The sequence below is a fragment of the Mus caroli genome, chromosome 10 (assembly GCF_900094665.2).
Source record: "Mus caroli chromosome 10, CAROLI_EIJ_v1.1, whole genome shotgun sequence".
Taxonomy (NCBI): Eukaryota; Metazoa; Chordata; class Mammalia; order Rodentia; family Muridae; genus Mus; species Mus caroli.
The window spans coordinates 78,988,300-79,010,699 of NC_034579.1; the positions used below are offsets into that span (position 1 = coordinate 78,988,300).

General features: G+C 39.9%; 1 protein-coding gene across 1 annotated transcript in view; it reads right to left on the reverse strand.

The window, feature by feature from the left end:
• Window positions 1-22,400, reverse strand: part of Cry1 (cryptochrome circadian regulator 1) — a 53,783-nt gene that overhangs the window by 7,874 nt on the left and 23,509 nt on the right. Inside the window, exons 2-10 of the mRNA XM_021174197.1 lie at window positions 17,331-17,439; window positions 11,846-11,988; window positions 9,313-9,497; window positions 8,617-8,705; window positions 7,455-7,595; window positions 7,063-7,374; window positions 4,911-5,062; window positions 4,392-4,594; window positions 3,781-3,933 (exon numbers count right to left, since the gene is read on the reverse strand). Coding sequence (XP_021029856.1) covers window positions 3,781-3,933; window positions 4,392-4,594; window positions 4,911-5,062; window positions 7,063-7,374; window positions 7,455-7,595; window positions 8,617-8,705; window positions 9,313-9,497; window positions 11,846-11,988; window positions 17,331-17,439 — 1,487 coding nt within the window. The remainder of the gene's footprint in view (window positions 1-3,780; window positions 3,934-4,391; window positions 4,595-4,910; window positions 5,063-7,062; window positions 7,375-7,454; window positions 7,596-8,616; window positions 8,706-9,312; window positions 9,498-11,845; window positions 11,989-17,330; window positions 17,440-22,400) is intronic.

The window sequence follows — 22,400 nt, forward strand, 5'->3', positions numbered from 1 at the left end:
CTCTCTCTCTCTCTCACACACACACACACACACACAAAACCTTGAACAACTCACAATGAGTTCTTGCTATGTAAGAGTATGTTAGTGTCTGCCTAGCAGGGGTGGGTCTATGCAAAACACATGGTACACAAAGGCTGCCCCAGGATATTCTGAGTTTTCTGAGGCTAATTTGGGTCAGAAAACCAGAACCCAAGCACCTGGAGCACTGCTGCTCTAGCTCTGAGGTGTGGCTAGCAGGGGTGAGTGGGTCACAGGGCCAGAGGGTTACATATGGCCTCACAGTCACTAAATTCACCTAGTTTCCCATCACGCCTGGAAGTCCCTCCCGCCCACTGCACTCATTTCATCCCTGGGTCCAAGGCGAACACTAACGTACTTTCACTCTAAAGCACTGGTTCTTAGCCTGTGGTCATGACCTGGGGCACAGGTCAAACAGCCCTTCCACAGGGGTTTCCTAAGACCATCAGAAACCACAGGATATTCACAAACAGTACAACATTACAGTTATGAAGTAGCAACAAAATACATTTATGGTTGGGGTCACCTCAACACGAGGAACTGGATTAAAGGGCCGCAGCATTAGAAAGGTCGAGAACCACTGCTCTGAAGACTTGCCACTTCTGCGAGATGTTCTTTTTCCCAGCTGGCTCATATGAGGTTTTTGAGGTCATACATAAGATATACGTTGCTGTTTATAAGCAACGTTTGACTGTGTGGGCACACTACATACTTTACTATTAAGTTGTCATAAACAAGCACTTCTCAGCTTGTGGGGAAGATGTGTTTCCTTTGCGGAGACTAGGTGGGAGTAGGGTTTGGGGGTTACACAGTAAATTCAGGCTTGCTTTTCCACAAGCTATGGTTTCTCCAAAGCCCTGCTGTGTTGTACATTTGCACGTCTAGGTTTTCCTCTGTATCAGCATTCCCCTCTACCCCAGCAGGTAGACAGTAACCATCTTGCCCCAGTCAGCCTGGCTCTTTTTTTTCCAGGTTGTCTCACTGTCCCGGACTCGGCGATCCATGGCTGGTCACTTTATGTGGCTGTGCAAAGCACAACCTCACAGTGCTTGGTGAGCAATGATGCTGATGAACAGACAGTTTTTAATTGAAAATAGTACACCAAAAATGAAATTAAAACTAGAAAATAGATGGTGGTTATTTCACTATAAAAAGTACAGTAAGACACAATTGGGTCTATGACAAATTTCCTAAGCATAAAAAAGTATAAAAATGAAAAAAATGTAATTTGTTTTGCAGAGGTTAGAAATTTTCCAGTCATTTAAAAAAAAATCCTCCCAAAGAGAGGTCCATGTGTAGCTTAGCAGCAGTACCACACAAAAATGTTACTGAGGATTGTGAACCTGGATGTGCCATGTCAGGCACTGACAGTAACAACCCCCAGAAAGGATAGGCTTGGCAATAAAGCAATGGAATTAAAGTGTATACATCTTTTCAAGTCAGGAAAGCTTCCTCCTGACAAAAGAAAGACTTGCCCTGTGCAGAGCGAGCCCTGAGGTCTTTCCACAGTGTTGAGTTCTGACATGCTCTTGCTTCCATCTGACAATAGCAGACGCAGTCCACCATCTTCTGAAGCCAGCCTTGTCTGCTCCCTGACCCACTCTTCAATGAGGCAGCGACTCAGGTCTTCACCTTCTGCCCTCTACACTTCAGACCTATCAGTGCTATGTGGGTTTCTATTCTTTATGTCTTTTAAACACTTCAGAGAAACATCCCCAAAGGTAGTGTAGGCAATCATTTACACAATTATAGTAATCCCATGATTAATTCTTCTGTAACATGAAAAAGATCTTATTTCATAAATTTATGAAGCAAAAGGAGCTCAATTTAACTTGCTATCATGATTATTAGCCTTTAAGGATAACTCCAAATGAAGGGCTCAGGAGTGGTGTGTCCCGTCACACACAGGTCATCAGTCAGGCACCTAGAGCCAACTAGCGCCCATCTGCCTGTCATCAGAGTGCTCCCCAAAGCTTCTGTCTCTCACACTTGTGTGGGGGCTGACAAGGCCGGCTGAGAACTGAGCAAGAGAGGTGAAAGACCTTTCAAAACAACATACAGAGATTTACTTCAAATTACAGGAGGCCTGCAGAGGATCATGACTGCAGTAAACTGTCACCACTGGCTGCTGTTTTCGGGTGAGTCAGGTCCCAGCGGAGCAGTATTTCACCTTATAAACAGTACAGGCCTCCTGGAGTGGAAAGCACCTGAGCTGCATTCAGTCTTATGCAGCTACTTACTAGCCGTGAGGTCTTGTAAGCCAGCTAACCTTCCTGTGATGATTTTCTCAGACAGCAAGTGAGGATCCACCACTCACCGCCCGGGAGATTACTGTCAGGGGCAGCCCAGTCCCTACTTCTCAGTACAAGACTGGCTGGAAAGCCACGTGTTTTCTTCCCCACAAAACGAATCCTTGGAAGGTCGCATACATGCAGCTTTCACAGAGACTTAAGAACTTTCTGGTTACAGTTACTTCGTAAAGGGATTTTATTCTCAGATTGGGAATATAGCTCAGTGTGTAGAATTTTGTCTCCCAGCATAAAAATTCTGCCTTCAACTCTCAGCACCATAAAAAAGGAAAAAAAAAAAAAAAAAAAAAAAAAAAAAAGAGGAGGTGACAGCAGCAGATGCTGTCAAGGATGTGGAGAAAGAGGAACACTCCTCTGGAGTGTCTGAAGACAGCTACAGTGTACTTATATATAATAAATAAATAAAAAAAAAAAAAAAAAAAAAAAAAAAAGAGGAAGAAAAAGCTTTATTCTTAATAACAGCTTACAACATGCTGTAACTTAAAATAAAAAAGCATTTCTGAAGTGATGTTTGTTTTGAATCTTATTACTCAGCCTCACATGAGTTTTGGTTGTAGCCTTAGAAAGCTAATGTAATGATGCAAATTTCCAATATACACTGTCTTCTAAGGAATACAGATACGTATTTTTAAGTTACATTTGTCTGTGTGTCTGCTTGTTTTTATGTACACTGTGTGTGTGTGTGTGTGTGTGTGTGTGTGCGCGCGCGCGCGCACGTGTACGCAGGTATCTAAAGAGGCCAGCACAGGGTATATGACTCCTGAAGCTGGAGTTACAGGCACTTGTGAGACGTCTGGTGTGTGATCTGGGAATCTGACTTGGGTCCTTTGTAAAAGTAGCAAGCACTCTTAGCCACCAAACCATCTCTCAGCCCACAGAGGGACTTTTGACACTACTATCACACATACTGAAAATTGATTAAGAAACTAACAGTTTCTCAGATAAGACTTTGTAAGACAAACTCGTGTGCAAAAGGAAGATGCACAGATGCAGGTATCTGGTGACTTGGTCAGCTAGGCCTGCAGACTACCAACCTTTTAAGCTAGCTTCTAGTGGATGTGTACCTAGTAAGAGTAAAAAGTACTGAGCATTCTCAAAATAGGTCTGAGTCTCACTTTGTACTCAAGCTGATCTTGATGGTAGAGGTGCTTAGTGGGCACCGCTTACCTGGGCTCGTTCTCTGAACCACATAAAACAAAACCCTTACCATGCACTGTGTAAGACTTTTAGCTTGACTCCATATCAACTACATGCAATGATATTTTGCATCTTTAACATCTTTAAAGGGGGGAGGGAGGGGATGTATACATGTACACTTGTATGCACGAACACAAACATGTTTAGCTTTAAAAACAGCTTTTCAAAAAGTAAAACCTATTCCAACCAGGCTCACTAAGAGTGGATTTGGTCATTACCCTCTGTATGTTACCAAGTCCAGAAATGGCTCACTTACTTCCGCCGCTACAGCTCGGGACGTTCTCTCCAGGAGCATAGCCCATGAGCCCTCCATTCCCGCTGCCGCTACAACTCGGGACATTCTCTCCAGGAGCATAGCCCATGAGCCCTCCATTCCCGTTAGAGTTAGAAGGGACCGAGGCGAGAAGACCTGAAGGGAAACATTTGCCTATTAAATTATGACCAGACAGCAAAATCTTGCTGGCATATGCAATAACACAGGGCCCCTAATGAAGGAGCTAGACAAAGTACCCAAGGAGCTAAAGGGGTCTGCAACCCTATAGGAGGATCAACAATATGAACTAATCAGTACCCCCCCAGAGCTGTGTCTCTAGTTGCATATGTAGCAGAGGATGGCTCAGTTGGCCATCAATGGGAGGAGAGGCCCTTGGTCTTGTGAAGATCATATGCCCCAGTACAGGGGAATGCCAGGGCCAGGAAGCAGGAGTGGGTGAGTTGGGGAGCAGGAAGGGGGGTTGGGGGGGAGGGTATAGGGGACTTTGGGGATAGCATTTGAAATGTAAATGAAGAATATCTAATAAAAAAATGCCTTAAAAAATTATGACCAGAGCTGACAAGGAGACGTCCAGGTGACGGGGACCAACATACCTAGCCCTCTGTACCGGGAAAGCTGCTGATAGATCTGCTTCATTCTTTCAATATTCAGTCGGCTTGCCTCAGCATGGTTCACCATCGGTTTGGGGTAATTAACTCCTATCAAACACTTGGCTACCTTCTGGATGCCTTCTGGTGCATTCCAAGGATCATAGATATATTTTGCAGGGAAGCCTCTTAGGACAGGCAAATAACGCCTTTTGGGAGAAGGAAGAATTTTTTTTTTAATCAGCGCCACTATAAGCATATTATAATAAAATATGAATCATAAATAAAAAAAGCACATCTATAGCCCTGAAATTATGTCACTCCTCTCAGTCCTGCTGCCCACCAACAACACAGAGTGTCTTGAATTCAGAGATGAGCCTGCCTCTGCAGCCCAGGTCTGGGATTAAAGGTGTGTGCCACCATGCCCTGAAATACTAGAGAATACTAGTGTTGCTTAAGTGTTGCTAAGCACAAAGAGATCTTCCTTGGATTAGCTATTTCAAACTGAACGATAACTACCCTTACCTAATATAGTCTCCATTGGGATCTGTCCTCCTACCAAAACCCACAGGGCAGTAGCAGTGGAAAAACTGTTGAAAAAAGGAACTGCAGGACAGCCACATCCAACTTCCAGCATTTATGCTCCAATCCGCATCAAGCAGTAACTCTTCAAAGACCTTGGGAAGAAATAGTAAACAAGCAATGTACATACATATTTCCCCAAAGAGCATCTCTAAGGTCACTGCAGAGCAAAACTCAAGACAAGAAAATCTAGACAGAACTGAAAATTAAACATTCTAAAATACACATTGTATTCTAATAAGAAATTTCTGGGAAAGAACACACAGGAAATACAGCTTTCTGGATAGAATTTACTTCTATAACTGTGGAGGTTTGAATGAGAAGAGGCCCCACAGGCGTACACACACACACACACACACACACACACACACACTCGAGAGCTCGTGCGTGTGTGTGTGTGTGTGTGTGTGTGTGTGTGTGATAGAGACAGGGACAGGGAGAGGGGAAGGGAGAGAAAGGACACGGACACACACTCACACTCACACACATACACACTCACACTCACACACACACACACACACACACCTGTTCTGTAGTTGGAATTGTTTGGGAAGGATCAGGAAGTGTGGCCTCTTTGGAGACAGTCGCTGGCAGTGGGCTTAGGGTTTCAAAAGCCTATGTCATTTCCTGGGTGTGCAATCTCTCTCCCTCCCTCTGCTTCATACTTGTGGCTCAGAAGTAAGCTCCTGACTCCTGCTCCACATTCATGCCAGCCTCCCTTCTGCTGTGCTCCCACCAAGATGGCCACAGACTCTCAAACTCTCTGAAACCATGACCCTAATTAAATGTTCTTGTTTATAAGTTCCCTTAGTCATGGTGTTTGGTCATGACAATAGAAAAATAACTAAGACAATATCCTTGGAAATGCTACTATGGGAAGAGTAAAAAATTACTCAAATCATTGAGTTTTAAAGAGCTGTAAGATATTCGTAATAAAAAAGGGTAGTATCCCACTTTTAAGAAAGCAAAAATATCACCAACTAAATCACAAGGAGAAATATAGAAACTTGGATGTGCTGCCTAGACAAAGGGATCATGCTGCTATAAGGTACCATAAATGCAGTAGCATTATAGTTTAAGTTTCACATTCTCTGATCCAAAGAAAATATAACAAAATAATGTATTAATAAACTTGTTAATTAGGTACTAGGAGATACAAGTGATAGAAAACAAATCCTTTAACAATTAAAAATCAAAGAACAGCATTAGAAACAGCCCCTAAGGAGATGAGATGGCTCTTTGGGTAAGGGGGCTTGCTGCCAAGTCTGAGAACCTAAGTTCAATTCCCAGAACCCACATGGTGGAGAAAACGAACCAACAAGTCCTCTAGCCCACCCACCCACAGATAAATTTTTAAAAGTCTTTTTAAAAAAAAATAAAAAGAAGAAACATTCTTTAAATTGGAAAGATTAATGTAGCAAGACAGACAACACATGTTACGGTCTTAAGTATAACTTCATGGTGATGGTATGGAACGCAGTATGCTTCAAAATATGCATTAAAGGATTTGTAAAATGGTAAAGTAAGGGAAGATGATATAGCTTACAGTTCATGTAATGTGAACTCACTATTTCTAAGCGCTCATGGGTATGACAGAGATTGCCATATAAATACATCTACTCAATCAATTACTTTTCTTACTCTTAAAAGTAGCCGACAATGTGGCCCAGGGTGACCTGCAGTCCAGGTCTTCTCATGTCTATCAAGTAGCATCATCAGACTGCAGGCCTTTACTACCACAAGAGGCCAGACTGCTGAACAGTAATAGCGCTCTTAGTAGACGGAAGGTTTAACTGTAGAAATGACTCTTGGCTAAGCAATTTAACGAGCCCGTCTGAGTTTCATACCTTGCTCTTGAAAACTGTGTCTCTACTGTGGGCATCACATGCTTATCCACTGGAAAGCCTGCAGAACGGACAAGCGCAGCCCTGCACCCCACAAGCCAAGCTCTTCCCCACCTCACACTGCAGCCCAAGATGTGAAGCTTCCCCTTACCCAGCTTCCCAGGCTGCTGCTGCTCGGATTTCAGATGTGCACGAGCACACCTCAGTGTAGCCACAGACTCCTGCAAACGCTACGTCAGTCAGAACATTACCTTCATCCCTTCTTCCCAGCTGATCCACAGGTCACCACGAGTCAGGAAACAGGCAACCGCATGTCTGGCTAAATGGTGGATCCAGCCCTCCTGACGAAGCTGGGTCATGATGGCATCAATCCACGGGAAGCCTGTCCGGCCTTCTGCCCATTTGGCCAGAGCCTCGGGGTTCTTGTCCCAAGGGATCTGAACACAGATGGGGTTCCCTTCCATTTTGTCAAAGCGTGGGTTGTTTGTGGCTGCTGTATAAAAAAATTCACGCCACAGGAGTTGCCCATAAAGAGAAAGGGGAGGCGAGCTATTCTTCTTTACCTGCGATTAAAAAACAAAAAGTATTATCAGAAAAAATTTTTAAAGTATTTAAAAAAATATACTCTGGCTTCAGATAATACCTTTTTGTAGAGATCTGTTAGTTTGAAATAAAACAGCCGACATGATAAACAACCAAAGCGGAGATAAGGACTGAGTCCAGTTGGGCTTGCAAGCAGGGAGTTTGCATTCATTCGAGGTCTTTCAAAGTTTGCCACCCAAGCCTGGAAACACAGAGACAATTAAATTAACTTCTGTAATCACACTAACTTGTGCTCAACTCCCCAGCACCACATGGAAGGACTTGAGCTCATGCACACACACACACACACACACACACACACACACACACACACCTCTACCTCAAAACTGAGGATTTTGAGGGATGTGTTATTATCCCACTATAGATCTCTGATTTAGTAACTGGAGAAAGGGACTTTAAAAGGTGACCCGTTTTTCCCTGAAGCCATCCATGTACAGCATGCACTCATGTGAAATAAATGACCATCAGGTCCCCAGCATCAGGAGTGAAGCACCTTCACCCTGTCTCTTTGAACACTGGGTCAAAGGAATACAATGGTGTGCCTTGCCTTTCCTAAGGTTTCAGATGCTCATGGTCGAGTAATGATGGTTGGAAAACATTAAAGGAAAATTCTACAAATAACTTGTAGGCTTTAAATAACTTATTATAGTAGATCATAATTATACTATCTTACCATTAGTGAGTATATGAATCTCCCGATGCATCTAAGTTACAAAGTAAGCTTTATTAAGAGACGGGAGAGTGCAAGGATGAGGGTCATCTGCAAAGGGAGCAGTGTCTGAGGGAGTGGTGGAACATGATCAATACATGGGAGTCTTGTTAATTTCTACAATCAATATGTATTAACAGTGATACCAACAAAACAGACAAGTGAAACTGTCTCATGGGATCCACTTGAGTCTCAGACAGAGCAGCATGGCTGCAGGCAGAATCCTGCTCCAGCCCGTTAGCCAGCTGATACGGGTGGGAAGAACAGAAGCAGCAGCCTGGCTCCAGCAACAGGAAGAAGCAGGAGGGAGGAAAGGGCTGATGGTGACTTCCAAACGTTAGATTTGTGCTGCTGTAACTATTTCTGTCCGTCTTCCTTTGTCAACAGCATACTTTGTCTAAAGCTTACGGGTAAGCCTCCCTGGATGTGCCTGATCTCATCTACACAAGGCTGAGATAATCTCTGAAATCTTTATGTGGAATCTACACTGTACCTTTCTTTCCAAATGCCTTTCCAAACGTGTAAGTGCCTCAGTTTCCCCTCCTGGCCACACTGCAGAGGACAGGCCGTCTGTATCAAAGCCTAAGGAAAAAACCCAAAGAAATGAAGGAAGGAAAACATCATTAATGTTGTAATTATTATAAAACAAAAAAATAACTGTTTTCCTGACCACACTTACTTGGGAAACAAATTACTCTGCAAAACTAAAATAAAAATAAATAAATACAACTCTACAGGCCTACACTGGCTTACAGAGGACTACACAGGACTGCACAGGCCTCTGGCCCCAACCAACTACAGACTCCTGCCCCCAAGGACCACACATGGCTCCTATCTTCGCCTGACAGCCAGTCACATTTTAAGAATGCACATGAGATATTTTTGGTTAATGGGTTTTTCTTTTATTTTCCTCTTTACTCTTCTCTTCTTCCAGTAAAAATACATTAGAAGTGAAATGTCCAAATGATTTATGACTATTAAGTATTTTAAAATATATTTTTAAATTACTTGGGAATTTCACACATTGTATTCTGATCACACTGCCCTTACCTGTCCCCCTAAAGCTTCCTAGATCCCCCAGATCTCCCTACCCATCCTGACTGTTCTTTCTGACTTTTCTTAGTCAGCCATCAGGTCCACTTTGTGTTGCCATGCACTCTGGGTGCTTGTCATCAGCGACTGCACCCACCGAGCTCTTCCAGGGAAGGAACTCCATATTTCTCATCATGGTCATCAGACAGAGGGGTCGTGCACTTTCCTATCACATCTGATGTGATGGTGTCTGCTGGCATCTCCAGTGGCTCCATCTTGCTGACGAGAGTCTGAAACCTTTTATATGTTAGAGGTGGCTGTCCGCCATTGAGTTCTATGATCCTGTTACAAGAATGAGTAAGATACAGTTAGTAAGTGCTAATATAGCTTGGCTGATAAGCTCAAAAATGCTTTCTATCAGAAAATTTATCAATTAAGACCTTTTGAATGTTAGCTTCTGATAAGACCAGAAAATGTGCTCAAAAATATTTAATGAATGTAAAACCATTCTCTTGAATTCCTAGATGTCTACTAGGTGTCAAATAATACAGTATACAAACATCAAATCATTGATGGCAAGTATTTAGGATTATGACTAAAAACTAACAAAGTATTCAACTAGCCTATAGATCATGTATAGAAAAATTAATATAAATGGACAAGTGAAAAACGAACCAATTTAATAAATCTCAAGAGGCACCAATAAAACTAAAGTAGACTGATAATTCTAACGAGAAATAATCAGCAAAAGTAAACCATGCTATCAGTGGTGGGGCGCACCTTTAATCCCAGCACTCGGAGGCAGAGGCAGGTGGGTCTCTATAAATGCCAGGTCAGCTTGGTCTACACAGCCAGGGCTACACAGAGAAACCCTGTCTCCTCTTGCTCTTTCTCCTGTGTCCTACTTTCCTCTATGGACGTGAAGCCTCCACAGCTGTTTTCTGTTGTGTGGGTCCTGGTTACAGACCTCAGCACATCTATCTGTTCCCAGCAGCTGCCCCTAGCTGAGCTTTTGTTTTCCGTGGTTTCAGTTACTTGTGTTCAATTGTGCTACAAAAATATTATGTCTAGACTCACATAACTTATTGCAGCATACTGTTCTAAATGTTCAATACCATTGTTAACCTCCTATAATTTATAATTTACAGCCAAGCTTTACCATGCTGTGCTCTTTAGATAGACAGCACAGTGAATACGGGTTCAACGTGATTAGTGGTTCTTAACAGCTACCAGGGCTTTTGGAATGCCCTCATGGATAAGGAGAGAAATATTATGCATACATGCACCCCAAATTCCAAGTCATTTATATTTAAGTATAGTCATTAATATTTAAGTACATTATGTAGTTATTGCTGACCACTAGGTACCTCAATCCTACAATACTTCTAGGAAAAGATGCTAGGAGCACTTCCAAAGGTTGGCATTAAGTCTAGACATGGTTTCAGAGTAAAAGCTATCCTCCCTGCTGTAAGTACAGTTTGTTTTGGTTTAATATCTTGATATTACATATAGGGCTATAATGAAGTTTGTTGAATTCAATAATGCTACAATGACACTATGAAGTGTCTCTTAATTATCTACCAGCAAACTGAAACTCATAGAAAAGATTTTTACACACGTGTGCACACAGACAGACAGAAAGATACACACACACACATACACACACACAGAGTCTTTGGTATGTATTCACAATCAACTCAACAAAAACTAATTTTACAATATGACTGAGTCTCCCATTGAGAAGCAACTTCTCTTACCCTACTCTGTCTGCTCATCCTCACCCACTGACGCTCAGAAAACTGGGGCCCGATGGAAGTGTTGGTACCAAGGACCAGCACAAGTAAGTCAACACCAAGGGAAGATGCTTGTCTGGATCAAATAATGGTTTTATTCATTTACTTGCTAACACAAGTAAAATCAGTTTGTTGTGTTGTTTATAGAATTAGCTTTGTTAAGTTGTTATAATGTATAAATAACTTAAAAGGTAAAATTACTTAATAGATACACAAATTGTGAATTCTCATGTTTATAAAGACAATTTCATGCCAGAAGTTACTGTAAACTTAGACAGCTCCTGAATCTCCCAAGTGTGTGCTCCTTTCTAAATGCAAGCTGGCCACAGACTCTGCCTGTCATAGCGCCTCTGGTACTGCCACATGTCCCATCAACGGGCAGATGGGATATGAGGCCATGGTTCGGAGGACTCTTAACTGGGTAGGTTATGACTTCAGTTTTCATCTCAACTAAATGAAGGAATAAGCTAGTGTACATATTACAAAATCACACAGAATATATCAAAGTAAGATATGGAATGTGTCAAATAAGCTCTTAATTGAATTATGCTGACATCCCTGAAAGGCAACAGTGGGCCAAGGTAGCAGTAAAAACAAACAAACAAACAAAAACAAAAAAAACCCCTTGTTAAATAGCATTTCTTAGTTTAAAACTGAAACACTAAAAATTTTTTCTTATGCACTGTGGTATTACAACTGAGTGAATAAAAGTCATAGCAGCTAAATAAAATGCTAAGGGCTTGATATGAACCCATTTAATTCTTAAAATTCTGATTCAAATATTTCCCATTTTTATAACCTTACTCAATTATGTACTTAATATCACCCAAAAGTGTACCTAAAATGTCTAAGATGGCAATGTCATTACATAATTTCTTGTAATAAAAAAATTCTTACTTGTCCAGGTCATACAGCGTATGTGAAATGCGCACGATGACTTCCACACCGGCCTCAGTAGCTAGCTTCTTGATAGCTGCATCTCGTTCCTTCCCAAAAGGCTCAGAATCATACTCAATTGAGAGTTTAGTTATGTTCCATTCCTAAAACAAGACAAAAGGGGGCAACAACACATTACAATTTTATAGTAATGTTCTTCTTATAACAGTAAATAAGAAGTTCAAAATCTACATCAAATGATTATACATAAATCAGATTTCAAATATGAAGACAATTACACAATTTATCAATGTGAAAATATGCAGGTGACATACATATGCTAACGAGATTTCTGGCTTGTGCTTGGCATGAGCCAGTCTAGCAATATACTTAAAGCATACTCTTTATATTAAAGTGCTTGGGTAGTATTTGTTTTTTAATTACCTACACTACCTTATTTAATTCTGGATGAAAACCACCTAAGTTTGGCATTTTGCAGATAGTTACCACTTTTTTAAAAGGACATGCTCATGTTCACGGAAATAGAAAACATGAACTTATACCTGCTGACGCTAAGAACCGCTCTGTAACGAACCTTTGGTAGTAGCTCATGTGGTAGGAAACTGTTCTGCCGAGAGCGAGTATTTTATTTCTGATCATTACAAATGTTGGCAGTAAAAAACTTGGAACCAGGAATGAAAACAGCAACTTCTGACTGATGCTGTATATATATATATATATACACACACACACACACACACACACACACACACACACACACATATATATATATACAATACACATACAATTGTATGTATAGTTACTATAAATAAGGAAACTATGACTTAAGATAATTAAATGAGTTTCTCAGGAAGGTAGTTGTTTTGTTGAACTCTAAAATCTATTCTGATTAGCTTCAAAAAGGAAAAGAAATACTATAATTCTACAATTCCTTAACTGACTATATGATACCAGATTGTAACAGACCAAATGTGTTCCCAATAAAGCCTTATACATTTTGCAGTTGGTTACTTTCAATTAATTTTTTCAAGTATGTGTGCTCATATGCGTGGATACCAAGGAAGGCAGAAGAAGGCATCAGTTCCCCAGGAGCTAGAGTTATAGACCACTGTGGGTATTGGGCTCTAAATTCAGGTTTTTAGAATAGCAGCAAACTCTCTTAACTGCTGGGCCATCTCTCTAGCCCAGAACATACATTTAAAGCATATTTAAACATTTATTCTATTTCTTCCTAGAAATTCTTGAGAAACAATCAATAGATTAAAAATAAACACATTTAAAGTTCTGATAGATGGGCACATTTTCAGCTATGTTGATTTACACCATCAACACCAGTATCCTAGAGTGACTGCCAGCTGCATGTATTAGTTATCTTACAAAGATGTCTGTGAAACTAAGAGAAAAGTAAAGATTTAAAAGGTTTTCTTTTCTTGAAGGTCTTGAATGTAATGCATCAACATTAAGAGCTGTTTACCTTCAAGAACTGAGGAAAGGAAATAGCTATTTTACTGCCTTCTTCCTATTTGTTAGTACAGTCATGCTATTTTTTCAATTTAAGAATACAATGTAAATGAGGGTAGAAAACATTGTGTATATATATTTATGTATATACATTTGTCTCATGGTATGGCATACAGACTAGTAGTAAAAGACACAGGATTTGAAGCTAAGAGTGCCCTGGTGAGAAGACTGCTCTCTTTGCTAGACACACTGCAAAATGCCCCTTGTCTGCATTATGCATTAGGGGGCAGAAAGCTTGGAGTGTCCAGTGGTCCTGAGTATCATGGCTTCCATGTGTGCACTTGTGTGCACGCTAGCCCATGTCCTCCTGATTCTGTTGTACTTAGCTGTGTTCCTTAGAGCTCCTTGTAGTTTAACAACAACAACTCTTTATTGTCTAAGTCATGAAAACCTTTTGCCTAATGAGTATCTTGTAATTAATTCTATGTATTTTTTTGAGAAATAATATGTTTAATGGTGTTTGAGGTGAGTCAATAAATAATACTCTCTGCTATTTTGTTTTCTGAGTCCAGGCATGTACATCAGAGAAGTAAAGGTCAACATATAAAAGCGTCCGTAGTAAAGCTAACCTGAAGGAAATATTACTAGGTTTTTAGGACAAGTCAGCTTGCTGACGGTCACTACTGAACTGAACAGCAGTGCTCAGCACTCCCTGTCCTGTCAATCATAAGCTGCACTCCCTTGCCTAGGGCTGTCACCCTGGGCGCAAACATTACTCAGAGGAGAATGTTGTGTGTGTGGAGCAGGAAAGGAACTGTCTGAGCCACACTCACCAGTTCTTTCTCCTAAACTCATTCAAGTCTCCATCACTCACTTCTTTCCTGGGAATGAATTAATGAACATCTCTCTACAAGAAAAACTGCAAAGCCAGAGAGAAGAACATTCCCTGAATATTAAATGTGTTTTCCACACCACAGACTTCCAGGAAGGTCCTTCTCTGCCATATCTTTTTGTAACTGGCTTAATTATTCCTTTTCTATCTTTGAGGTGAAAAGTTCTTTGATTCCTTTCTTTCTATAATTTTGAAAACTATTAATTTCCTCCCCAGAATACTGGTGGAGGTGACTTATACATATTTGGTATTCTCTTGCTATTGATTTTTCTACTTCTGTTGAAGTCAGAAAGTACAATTTGTGAGACTTCAACTGTCTGATACCTATTTTATTAGTGAGTGTGGTCCATTTTGGTAAATGATTTTTTGTGCGTCTGTCTACTGTGTAATTTCTGGATGTCTTGTTCTACAAATACCAGGTACAACAAACTGACTAAAGACATAGTAAATAAACCCAGCAGAGCTCTGATTTTTTGTGTTGCTGAAATAAATGTTCCAGAATAAATGGAAGCTCTCTCTTTCTGTGTATTCATGTACCTATATTACATTCATTAATAAATATATTGATTAGTATGTGTGTGTGAGAGCGTGCATGCCTCAACATCCAACGGAGGTCAAAGGACAACTTGCAGGAGTCACTTTTCCCCTGGACCATGTGGTCCAGAGATCAAACTCAAGTTGTCAGACCTGTTGACAAGGGCTTTCCCTGCTAAACCATCCAGCAACTCTGTGTAAGATGGCTTGAAACAATAAGATGCTATTCTATCCAGAAGAAAAATTTTAAAATGTGCTTAAATTACTTACTTTTATTTTATATGTATGAGTATTTTCCCTGCGTGTATGAAGTATTTCACAATGCATGCAGTGTTCTCAGAGGCCACAAGAGGGCACTGGATCTCCTGAAACTGGAGTTCCAGATGATTCCGAGCTGTTACGTGGGTTCTAGAAACCAAATTCAAGTCTTCTGGAAGAGCAGTAAGCGTTCTTAATCACTGAGCCCTCTCTCTAGTCTCAGAGCAGAAAATTCAGCAATGTAAAAAAGACTGCTGGCCTGAGAAAATGTTTGTCTAAAAACAAAATAGAAATCCTGGTATTTATTATAATAACCAAAATCTTAGAAGATATTTCCTTCTCCACTTTTTAAGCTGTGGATGAGGTACTACCATTATTTCCAGACTGCTTTCCTGTTAAAACTCTCCCACACACCTAGGTTAAATGAGAATTCTACTGTAGTGAGCACTTTCTACTAGGTAGGTATTAAATGTTTCTATCATACTAACAAGGTAGGAAGGAAGGGAGGGAGGGAGGGAAGAAAAGAGAGTTAAGTAATACTTATTTGTTTCTAGCTGGAGACCTCCTCATTCAGGAAAAGGAGTGTCTCTTTTTCATTAGAAATACTGCTATTTTTGTTGGGCATGGTGGTACAAGCCTTTAATCCCAGCACTGGGGAGGCAAAGGCAAGATGAATCTCTGAGTTTGAGGCCAGCCTGGTCTACAGAGAAACCTTGTCTCAAAAAACCTGGGGGGTTGGGGAGGAGGCAATTTTACAAAAATATGATAAATCAAATAGCTGTAACATATGCAGATATGTAGTTAGGAAGCATATGCAGATATGAAGTAAGTAGGAAGGAAAGAATATAAAAGGGTAGTTAGAAAAATCAGCTTCTATCTGCTCGGAGATACTGAGATGAGCTAACTGATGATCTTGGACAATTCATTTAATTTCTCTTAGACCAAATTTTCCTTTGAGAAGTTTTCACTGGACTAAAACTAGGAGATCGGGAAGACTGTTCAAATTAAATCAAAACAAACCAGAACTCCCAAGTACTATAATTTTACATTATCAGTAAAGTTTCAATGTTACAATCCCTTGATCCCAGATGTCCTTGTCTTTTCCTGTTGTGATAAAAACACAAGCAACTTAAGACGGAAAGGGTTTATTGTGACTCACAGTTCCTTGAAACAGTTTGATCACATGACATCTATAAGATGCAAAGAGTGATGAACCATGCTGCTTCTCAGCTCAACTTCTCCATTCACAGTCTAAGATCTCAGCAGGGAATGGTGCCACCCACAGTGGATGGCTCTTCCCACCCAATCAACACTCAAGACAATCCCCTACAGTCATGGTCACAGGCCTATCTCCCAGATAATTTTAAATACCAAGTTGACAGACAAGATTAGCCATTGCTGCTCTCTTAAAAAAAAAAAAAAAATCTCACAGGGCTACAGGGAAGGCTCAGATGGTAAGAACACTGACTGCTCTTCCAGAGGTCCTGAGTTCAAATTCCCAGCAACCACATGGTGGCTCATAACCATCTATAATGAGTTCTGATGCCCTCTTCTGGTATGCAAGCATACATGCAGGGAGAACATTGTATACATAATAAATAATAAATCTTTTAAAAAATTATCTCAGAAGGAACATAAATGTGAACAAAGATGTTCACTGGCAATACCTGTATTAGCGAGAGACCTAAATGAGATAGCCAAACATTTAATAGGAAACCAGCAAAAGAAATAATAATAATAATAGAGCTATACATGTTACTACAATAGCACTCTATAAAAGACCCAGGATATAGTATGAAATGACTTCCAGCATGTGAAGAAAGCATGGAACAGAAAGTAGTGCATAACATGTTCTCATCTGACGGCTAAAGCAGAGAACACAAGCGTGGATGTCTAAACTCTCAGACTCTTGTTCCCATGAAGGGTGTGTCTATGTGCATGACGTGACTGACGACTGCTCTGTGGGGAGAGAGGCAGTCACAGGTCACAGAAGGAACTTGTCTTCTGAACTCTTCTCTACTGTCTAATTTTATTATTGCCATTTTCACTCAACAAAAGAGCTTCAATTTTATTTTTTTATTTTTTTGAGACAGAGTTTCTCTGTGTAGCCCTAGCTGTCCTTGAACTCAGAGCTCTGCCTGCCTTTGCCTCACAAGTGCTAAGATTAAAGGTGTGTGCCACTACCACCTGACCAAATGTTTTTATTTTAAAACATTATTTCCTATGCTCTCATCATTTATTTACCAAATATGTTGACTGTTTACCAAGTACGTTTATTTACCAAGTATTTTATTTTTTCTAGCAAAAAACCACTATTTATGCATATATTTTTCAAATTACCTTGAAAAGCCTGGGAAATACATCAGCTGGCTGTCCCCGAATCACAAACAGACGAGAGTTTAATTTTCGTAGATTGGCATCAAGATCCTCAAGACACTGAAGCAAAAATCTAGAGAGAAAATATTGTAACTCTTTAAGATATGCATTTAAAAGGTATAAAATATTGTAACATTGGATTATTCTACAGGTGTTAATGTTAATTTGTCATTCTATTTACTGGTAGCTTAGTATTGTAAGAGACCATACTTAAAAGAGTTTTTTATTACATCACAATCTCGAATATATCAAGCCAGTCTTGAATGAAATCACTAACTTTCATTTAAATAATCTAGTAAAAATTAACTTGTAAACAAAAATTGCATCAATTAAATGAACTAATTTCATTGTTCAAACCTAATAAAATTAATTTTTCTTATAAAAAAGTCACTTTGAAAAATCTAGAGTATCTTTTATTGAGAAAAATGGAAGCATTCTACTGGGAAACTCTGAACTCCCGAGTGTGGGGTGTGGTGCTGCACCCCAGGAATCACAGCAGTAATCAAACAGCTGAAGATGGTCGCAGGGCCTCAAATTCAAGGTCAGCCTCAGTTAGGCAACAAGCTTGGGGTCAGCCAGGCATACATGAAATTCCGACTCAGAAAACAAAGCAAGCAAGCAAACAAACAAGAATGAATATTTTTCTAGAGAATATTGCAATCACTTAAGTGAGAGAAACCATAGCGTCCTTTTCTGGATTAAGAAAAAGCAACAAATAGACACTAAATCATACGCCATTAGCTCCTGGCTGTGGAGAACACTAGACTGAGTTTCACCAAGTGGGAGAGACTACACAGACCTTGTCAGTGAGGTAAGCAGAAATGAGGTTTACATGAGAGACACTGGGGAAACTTCTGGAGCAGTAGGGAAGACTGCTTACTGTGTGTGTTCTATTGTGGGGAAACAGCATTCCCCAAGAACAAATCCAAAGGGATGCCTGCTCTGGAGTTCAGTCTGTCTGTCTAGTTAATTCCATCCAGATTCTGTTCCTCTCAGGGGGGCAGATCTCAATTTGTGTCTACTTTGTTTCTTCCAGGTTCTTATTTGTTTGCCTTTCTCACAAGCTACATTCTCAGTGAGAAGTAACTGTGAGGAAAAACACCCAGAAATGCAGATCCAGTAGGTAACCAGAGTTCAGCAGACCAGCCACGTGTCCAGTCTTCAAGGGCAGCAGTCACCACACTAGCAGCACAGAGGAGACGATTCCTGTCCTCTCAAGGCTGCACCACACAGCACTGTCCTGAGGGTATGAATAGTATCCTGTGCTTTCCTCCATGCTCATGCCACCAACACCCCATAGTCTTGCTGCTATAACTATAGCTATAGTTATTAGTGACATAAGTTCTGTCTAACATGCTCCTCCTTTAGCAGGTACCTTCTCCATAGCTTTGAGGGTCATCATTTCATCTTAGGAAGTCTCACGGTTTTGCTAAACAGAAATAAAACATCATTCTCACTTTTCTATCTTAACTACCCCGAACCCACTCCGACTCACTACTACAATGTCTAACTGTTTTGAGAGAAGGCTGTTGTTAGTAGATGCACACTGACACAAAAACATGTGAGGTTCCTAAGTGTACACAAGTGTGCATCCTCTAATAAGTGACAAGTGTTTATGGGCACTTGTGGAACTTCATGTGCTAATCTTAGCAAGATTGGGGGTGTGGGGACAAGACACATGGTCTTGTGTAGTTCAGGCTAGCCTTGAGTCTGCTATAAAGTCAAGGATGGCCTTAAACTTCTGATCCTGAGTTCTGGGATTCTAATTATGTGTCACTGTGCTGGGTTTCTTTATATGGTGCAGAGACTGAATCCAGCATTTCTCACAGGTGAGGCAATAATTCTCTCAGTTCAGCAGCTGTAGCCCCAAAAGAGATGTTTTCTTTTCAAAAAATAGTTGTTAAAGATTATTTATTTGTGAGTGTGTGGCTGAAAGGGTGAATATTAATGTTTATGTGTGTGTGTTGGTGTCTGTGTGGTGAGGAGTGCCTGTGCATATCACCGGAGGACAGGAAACGGTCAGATACTCTCCTCTATAACTCCAGCTATTCCTGAGGCTGGGTCTCTCCCTGAACCTGGAGCTCACATTTAACCCTGCTATACCGGCAGACAGCAAGCCTCAACAATCCTGCTTTGTTTCTCCAAAGCACTAGTATCCCTGGCATTGGAGGGCACCAGGCTCGCTTGCTAGGATCTGAAGTCCTCAGAATCGTGCAGTGCTTTGAACTAGTCTCAAGCTCATCTCTCGGCAAGGCATATTTGAGACAGCTTAGATGATAATAAAGATCAAATAACATTTTGGTAAAAGAAATAGAATGAACTAGCTTGTTTAAGTAGAAATAGCACAAAGCTCACATGTCCTGTAGAGTAAATCCAAGGCAGAGGTAATCTCTGAATCTTGGCTGTTATCAATAAGTCCATGTTTTCTAATGAAACTCGCAAGAAGAGTTTTTCATACTAAACTTAATCATGGAGTCATGTCTATAAGAGGTAAGGTGGGAAAAGACAACACCAAAAGGATATAACTAGTTTATAAGATGAACAACCAAGTCTAGATTAACATCATGCACATGAATTCATATTCACGCACCTATAAGAACTCTTCTTTAATCAAATAAAATTTATACTACGTGTCAATTTATGTTTAGATGTGCACAAGTAACTGCAAAGTAACTTACCAAGGCTCTTATTATATCTACCCTTGAGAAATGAAGTTTTGGTTAGAGATAAAAATGGACATATAGCTTCATTAAAAAAAAATCTCAGAATTGGCAACCAGCACACATTCCTTCAGAGTAGAAAGGGTGGGACCATATCTGCACTTGTGAAAAACCTTGAATTTCTCTGTCTATTAGACTGAAGTATAATAGGAACCATAACATAGACATTTTCATGAGAGCAGGATCAGTTCACACGTGTGGGGCTCACAGAGCAGTCTCTGTACGCGGTGAGCACTAGTATGTGTTATTTAATACTTCTCAGTTTCCTCCTTGCTACCGACTTCTATTTTTACTACAATAATTCTAGTTTTATCTCTTGCTTGTATTTGCTGCAGTGTCTTAAAATAGATCTACCTACCAACAATCTCTATCACCATAATCCAGTACATTATCAAATCATTGTGAGACGTATGATCTTGTACAAAGGTCTTCAAAACTCATTCCTTGTAAAGAGCAAAGTGTGTTCTCAGCTGCCATCCAATGATCTCAGGGCCATTTTTTACCCTGCTTCCTGCTGCTCCTCTGTACCAAGCTACTGTGATCTGTTCTTTCTTCAGTCTGAAATAATTATGCCAATTCCTACCTCAAGGTTATATGTTATTGTCTTAAGTCTTAAGAGTTGAAGGTACTTTCTCTATTCTCTCAACTGTCAGAGGAGAATGTATTTAGTCCTAGAGAAAATTCAAATTGTTTCTTACAGCACACACAACTGCATACAAGCATGTATACACATGTATATACATAGACACACACACCCCACTAGTTTCTGTGGATTTCATATTAAGTGCCTGTGTCTGATTCTTAACTATGTTCTAGTTTCTACATCTGGTAAATATCATCACAGGCCTTGCATAGTCTATTGAAAAGGCTTGAAGTAGGATAAGATGCTAGTGGGCTTGTTTTCCATAGCTTCTGAGGGGATTAGAAACACATAAAACCAGATAGTAGTCCAATGGCTAAAATCCATTAAATAGAAGTTATTGTTACTTTTCCTGCAGAATAATTTCCTCCTTAAGGTGAGCGGGGAAGTGTAAACTCATAATTCAAATACTCAAGATGTGGAGCAGCAGGATCCCAAGTTCAAGGGCTATAGCAGACCCACATGACCCACCTTAAAAAAAAGAGAGAGAAAAAAAGGGTAATACGTGTTTTTGAAAACAAAATCACATGTATTTATATATGTAAATGCTTGGGCACAACAGTAGGAGAGACTGAATTAGTTGGATGCTCAGCTTATACAGAATCTCACTAAATGTGTACCTTTCCCTGAATGTGACTGTAACCCAAGATTTGATTTTCCCCAGTGACAAAGCCAATGCTAATATAAATATCTATCTATTTAAAAGGTACTGTACAATAAAAACTCAAAATTGACTCATCTTAAAGACTGTGATTCTGTGGTAGTACTACAGAAAAATAAACCTTCAATATTGTAGGTTCAAAGTATCAAGTCACTGATCAGTGAAATTTCTTTTTGATGATAAATAAAAACCTATTATTTGAAAGCTATACAAAATCTAACCCTTTGTCCTTTGCCCTCAATTTAGAATGGAATCACACAGAGTTCAGATTGAGTTCTCCAGAGAATATCATTTCAACATTCATATAAAGATGTGTCTTAAAACATCATTTGACACTGAACAGACAAATTTGGCATACACTGCATAGTCATGTATTCCCATTTGAAGGTCTGGCTAATAAAACAATAGAGTGGTTTTTAAATAGGCCAAGTGATAGTAAAACTCACTGCAATCCTTAATGTATAGAAGCACAACTTAATTATAATACTGAATGAGCCACTCTGAAATGAAGAGATTAATGCACTTCTTCATGTTAAACATTTTAAGGAATTTTCCTCTAGAAATCACTACCTTTTACTACTATAAAAACGTACATGTAGTAACTTCCTTATGCCACTTCCAAAAGATGATTTCAACATGAATCAACAGAAATAGTTTCTAAAGTAGGTCATTGCTATAGCAACCAGTGGGTGGTTTAGCATACTCCCATCACAATGACCTACTTTCTAGTCTGTGCTAGGACAGCTTATATAACTAGTATTTCTAGTTCTGTCTATAAAATAGTCTGAAAAAGGCAATGGCAAGATAAAACATAATCCCACTGCTACTGAAAACAAGACATTATGAATTCATACAACACAGCCATCTGTCCTATGCCATAGTCTCTACACTGTGTCACGTACAATCATCAGTGGAGACTACTCTTAGACTTTCTAAACCAAAACCATACAGTGTTGACCCTAGAGACCTGACTTAAAGAATATATACTAAAATCATTAAAATCATATGAAGAA